Source organism: Microtus ochrogaster, chromosome 6, assembly GCF_000317375.1.
Source record: "Microtus ochrogaster isolate Prairie Vole_2 chromosome 6, MicOch1.0, whole genome shotgun sequence".
Taxonomy (NCBI): domain Eukaryota; kingdom Metazoa; phylum Chordata; class Mammalia; order Rodentia; family Cricetidae; genus Microtus; species Microtus ochrogaster.
Genome location: NC_022013.1, coordinates 59,645,284 through 59,651,283, shown reverse-complemented (window position 1 = coordinate 59,651,283; position 6,000 = coordinate 59,645,284). Strand labels below are relative to the sequence as shown.

Below are 6,000 nucleotides of genomic sequence, written 5' to 3'. Positions count from 1 at the left end.
GAGAGGGAGAGAGAGAGGGAGAGAGAGAGGGGGAGGGGGAGAGGGAGAGAGAAAACTTTTGCAAGTTGCTAAATATCCATCCTGAGCCGCTCTCAGGTGAGTGGTGGCTGTTCAGGTAGAAGCCCAGGAACTCCCACCCAGACTGAAAGCACATCTGGATGGGCCTTATGTAGCCCTGTGACCAGGGTGGGCTGTGAAGGTGACAGTGTGCTTTACCAGCCTGAAGTCCACCTGGAGAGAGTCAAGACCCCAGAGTCCTGCCCCTGTCACCCACCTTGTCAGAGCCATAGCTCCCCAGGCAGCAACTGAAGTCATCAAAGCCCCAGCTGAAGGTCCTGTTCCAGAGAGGCGGCAGCAGCATCTTGTTCTTCTCCACCGCCAGGATAGTCTTCTCGGTAGGAACAATGTGGCCAATGGCCCCTTTGGGGGATTCTGATCCTAGAGAGAAAAGGTACATATCTGCTCCCCAGTGAGTATGATGGAGTATGCAATGAGGAAAGCACCCACTTTCTCTGGGCCCAGGGAGACGATACTGCAGAATAAAGAGCTTCATCGTGCACACAGCCTGGCCAGGAGCCACTCACCCAGGATCAGCTACTCCCACTGGTAGCCCAGGTGCCCCTTCCTCAGCTCCTCTAACAGGGACTCACATGTTTTAGTGACTCTCAGGCAGTGATACCAGAAGCCCAGACAGTCTGTTGGGGCAGATGATCCAAAGCCACAGGGCTTGGGTACCTGTCCACCTACCCTTCCTGCACTATCTTGAAAGGACCTCTGGCATGTGGCCTAACTCCAACCATAGATTCACTTGTCAAACTCTGGAAACCATTCCTGGCCCCATTTGGAACCCAGCTCAGCATTCAGCTTGCTGATGACCAGATGATATCCATCCCAAGCCAGTTATCCCAGGGAAGTCTGCCCCTTCTTCCTGCAAAGTCCTCTCAGAGTAAGCTCGCCAACCGGCCAGCACAGGTACGCATACTGTGGGAGGAGACTGTGTTCAATGCGTATTCAGTCATGGGACCTGCCTTCCATCATGGTGGCAGATGCCCCTCTCTTGTCCTGTGCAAGTTCTTATGAGAAAAGCACCCTGTTCCAGAGCAGAGTTCTCACAGCAAGGAAGCTGCTGGCCTTCACAGGCACCTGCCCAGAACACATGTCCTTAGCAATGAACTCTGTGTATGTGTGCATCTGGGGGCTTGAGAGCAACAGCAGTGCAGGGCCTGTCATCTGTCTTTGTAGGGGTGTGTGTGGCATGTGTTAGTACATGTGTACAAGAGAGAAGGGTGTGTATATGTGTGTATGTGAGAGAGAGAGAGAGAGAGAGAGAGAGAGAGAGAGAGAGAGAAGCAGGAAGGCAGGCAGACAGACAGACATGTGGGTCTTAGAAGTTAGGGTCTAACCTAGAAGTACTAGACCCCTCCAGAAGAGACCACCCTCCACTACCCACTGAATTTAGAGACAGTCATTACAAAAACCCCTAAGTTCCAAGCCCATGCCCTTGAGCTCCTAGAGCAGTATTTCTCGACCTATAGTTTATGACTCCTTTCGGTGGGGCGTTGAACAACCCTTTCACAGGGGTCAAATATCAGATATCTTGCATATCAGATATTTACATCACAATTCATAACAGCAGCAAAATTACAGTTATGAAGTAGCAACGAGATAATTTTATGGTTGTGTATGTGTGTAGTGGGGTCACCACAACACGAGGAACTGTTTTAAAGGGTCACAGCATTAGGAAGGTTGAGAATCACTGCCCTAGAGGAATTCAGTTCCTAAAGAAAGAAGCCTGAGACAATGCAAGGACAGGCGATCACCTTTGACTGTGACTTGAGAAGGTTTCAGTGCTGGCAGGTTGTGGAGGAAGGATTGGGAGTGGCCCGGAAGGCCCGCTGGGGAGGAGGCATCCTTTCCGGGCAGTGGTGGCTTCCCTGGGGTGTTTCTGGATGGGTGAGGTTTAGTGAAGATCTGGAGATACATACAAACACACCACATAGGTCACTAGGGGGTGGATGCCTTAGAAGGGAACCATGGACATCACAGTTGCACCCTTGCTCTAGCCACTATCAGGGCTGGCCTGTCTCTAGCAGAACTGCTGTGTCAGCAGGGTCCTTGGATGTTACAAATGAAGGGCCTGGGGCTCAGAGAATGGCCGCTGTTTTTTCCAAGTCACAGGACAAGTTCTGCTGGTTGCCAATTCTCTTCTCTCCCAAACTGCCTAGGCAAAATCTGCCCTTGCTGAGGAGGGAGGTCCTTAGGAGACCCTTTTCAGCTACTTGATAATCTTAACTCATAAGGAAATTAATAATAATAATAATAATAATAATTTATGGTATCTATCACATATGTAACAGAGGAACACAGCATTTGCCCCGTATTAATGATGTCATCTGACCTCTTCAGGTGGTAAGTGGGTGGGGCTCTGGTTCTGAAAACGGGATGAATCTCCTCTCGCACCCGCCACCACCTTCACTCCTAAAGGCAGAGAACATCCTTGTCCTCTTTCCCAAGCTTGTGCTGCCCACGCTCTTGATAAAGACGAACATCATGGCCTGCCTCACCTACCTGCTTGGGTACCTGTCCAAAGTTGCTGATGAACCCCAGGATAGTGCTCTTGATCAGGGGGTCACTGATGCTGTTGAGGTCTATTCGGTCACCATAGAAGTAGGGGTGGAAAGTGTTCACTGCCTCTACAGCGGCCTGCCCCTGTTGCTTACATCCGAAAACCAGGTCTATCCAGTGGTGGAGGTTGCCACTGACGAAGTCGCTCTCCAGAGCCTGAAATCGAAACCCAAAGAGCAGGAAATCCTAACTCATGCTTTTATAAAATTCAGTTCTCTAAAATTTAAAGCCACTGTGTGTGTAGGGGTGTGTGTGTATGTGTGCTCATAGGTGTGTGTATGCATACTGAGGTCAGAGGTCAAATGCAGGTGCTGCCCTTCCCCATTTAAAATTTTTTCTATTATTATTTATTTATTTTTTTTTTGTTTTGTTTTTTGAGACAGGGTTTCTCTGTAGTTTTGGAGCCTATCCTGGAACTAGTTCTGTAGGCCAGGCTGGCCTCAAACTCATAGAGATCTGCTTGTCTCTGATTTCTGAGTGCTGGGATTAAAGGTGTGCACCATTACCGCCCAGATAATTTTATTTTATTTTTTTTAAGACAAGTTCTTTCACAGGCCTGGAATTTGCAGAGCTGGCTAGACCCCGGTGAGCCCCAAGAATCTTTGTGTTTCCACACCCCTAACACGGGGCTTACAAATGTGCACAACACCCAGTTTTTATTGTTATGGGTATGCTGTAGCATCTCATTCTGGTTTGAATACATTTCTTTGATGACTAATGATGCCGCGCGCATTTTTGTTTCCTTTGGCTAACCCAGAAGAAGTGTCCCCATGAAATCTCTGGCCTCCATCTTCATCAGTTTTTTCTGGATGGCAGGCTCAATCATCTCTACTATTGGACAACCCTGTGGTAGGTGAGAGCTTCCTGGGGTCTCCAAACCATCTCTGAGCAATATGGAGAACACAGTTCAGATGGTGGCACTACTGGGGTGGGGGTGGAGCTGGAGAGGACACTGACATGCCACCAGGGCAGCCTGAAAACATCAGACATGACACTGGCTGGCACGATGCCCATCACAGCAGCCTAGAACAATCACAGAGCAAACCGGTGCTCTTCAACCATCCAAGAACACAAACTTCCCTGGTGCGCTCTCTTCCTCTGGACTCAAAGTCTCAAGGTTTGTCCCCACCAGTGAGATAGAAAACTACACGGAACCTGTGGGGATACCGAAGTGCACATGAGGATAGACTGGAGTGTCTCACCTGTCTGTGCAAGCTGATGAATTTCCTTGGGTCCCCATCAGCCCAGGGAGGGAGTTGCACGTCCCCCAGGGTTGTTCCATCCTGCATGCGTCCTGAGTGTGAAGGGAAACAGGAGGCATAAGTGAGACCACACTAGGTTCAGAACCATGTTGTCTACAATAGACAACTCCTTGCAGGTTGGAATATGAGCTGGATCTGACCAGATCACCCTGCTTTCCGCCACTTCTATCCACAGAGCCAAAGTCTTCCTCTGCTTGGCCATACAGCTGGCATCCTTCATGAGGTCCTCCTGGCTTCCCAAACGACACTAGACTAGCTTTCCAAGTTGCACAGTCTTACTGCTGCCACTATTGGTGCATCTGCCTCACCACTCACAATGCCTTTCACTGGGGGGATGAAACAGAGGAAGAAGACGCTGATGATGACCCAGGCATGCAAGTACCCAGGTCTATGCCAGGCACCACTCGAAGTTCTTGGCACACACCGTCTTCCTAAGTCTTCAACCACTTATATGACAAATTCCAAGAGAGCAAGAAGAGCAGCCTTGCTTCCAGCCCATGTCTCCCCTTTTACCAGCTGCCAACTTTGAACAAAACACTTGGCCTTCCTGGGACTCATTTCTCTATCTGTAAGGGTGAAGGTACTGACCACGCCTTACAGGGCTGACACAAGGTGAGAAAAGCAAGCATACAGTACTCACAATATAATACCGGTCATGACCCGCACTCAGCAATGCTCCTTTGGTTTGGTTGAGCCCTCTAGAGCACTTACGATGCAAGCTGAACAACATTCCCCTTTGGTCTGGACTTTCAGGCTGTGCCCACCCTCATTTTCTCATTACCCACACTTGACTCCAGGCTCTCCCTGGAGAACAGGATAACATAGGTGCCCCCAGTTCATTCTCACACCATGGCCCTGACTGTCTTCCTCACAGGGTTTCTCAGCACCTGGCAATTTCGTGTCTTTATTTGTTTATAACGTAAATTCTGTCCCCTCACCTGGAACATGTCTTTAGGATAAACCACATCTGCCTGAGGTACCTGTACACAGTAGGTACTATATAGTCACGTGTTCTCCTAATGACACCTGGCTGTCTCTGACCCTGTTGTTTCTCCATCTAAGCCTGTCACATCTTCCTCCGAGGACACACCGAGAACGCAAACACTGTCAGGCTCACCAAGGAGCCAGGTCAGGCTTGTTGGCTGGACCAGAACTGGAGAGACTTGAGGTGCCCTATGACACTGTGGCCTCATGCCCAGGGCTGAAAACCACATGAGACTTTGTGGGAAATGATCTCAGTTGGCCTGAATCCAGGTCTGAACCCTTGCTGAAGGAAAAGGGAGAGGCTAAGGGTGGATGGGCCTGGAGGATATCAATAACCACCTCCAGGTGTTGTCTACAGCACCCATGGCCTGAAGGATATCAATATCGACCTCCAGATGTTGTCTACAGCACCCATGGCCTGAAGGATATCAATATCCACCTCCAGATGTTGTCTACAGCACCCATGGCCTGAAGGATACCAATATCCACCTACAGACATTGTCTACAGCACCCATGGCCGGAAGGATATCAATATCCACCTCCAGGTTGTCTGCAGCACCCATGGCTTCTCTTGATCTGGCTAGAGAGCTTGCTTACCGCCTGCTCCACCTCTGACCATTTATCCCCTCAGCATATGGTTCCTTCCACCTTCCTCTCACACACACTCACAGGAGAGACCCCTGACACATGTGCAGTCTCCAGGGCCTCCCCAGGTCCCTGAGTCTCTGTCACTGTCTGTGCCATCTCTGAAGCAGGAAGAGGCCTGACACAGTCTAGGCTACGGGACAGAAGATGTGCTACCCAGAAGTCAGCCACAGTGGAAATGGGGCTAGTGAACCTCAAATAAGAACATGAGGCCGGCGGTGGTGGCGCACACCTTTAATCCCAGAACTTAGGAGGCAAACACAGATGGAGCTCTGTGAGTTCAAGGCCAGCCTGGTCTACAGAGCTGGGTCCAGGACAGTTAGGGCTTTTACATAGAGAAACCCTGTCTCGAAAAAGCAAAGGGGGGAGGGATGTGGGTAGGCAGTGCTAGACCTGAGTCGTCAACAAGGGTTCTACTATTTCACTACAGACTTCATCTCTTGGCATCCTCAGAGAAAAGGCCACTGCCCAAGATAGGTACTGG

At 50.0% G+C, this 6,000-nt stretch overlaps 1 protein-coding gene across 1 annotated transcript in view; it reads right to left on the bottom strand.

The window, feature by feature from the left end:
- The window catches only part of Wdfy4 (WDFY family member 4), a 205,184-nt gene that overhangs the window by 13,234 nt on the left and 185,950 nt on the right, over nt 1–6,000 (bottom strand). The window contains exons 51-54 of the mRNA XM_005348671.3: nt 3,828–3,919; nt 2,569–2,781; nt 1,821–1,971; nt 275–459 (exon numbers count right to left, since the gene is read on the bottom strand). Coding sequence (XP_005348728.1) covers nt 275–459; nt 1,821–1,971; nt 2,569–2,781; nt 3,828–3,919 — 641 coding nt within the window. The remainder of the gene's footprint in view (nt 1–274; nt 460–1,820; nt 1,972–2,568; nt 2,782–3,827; nt 3,920–6,000) is intronic.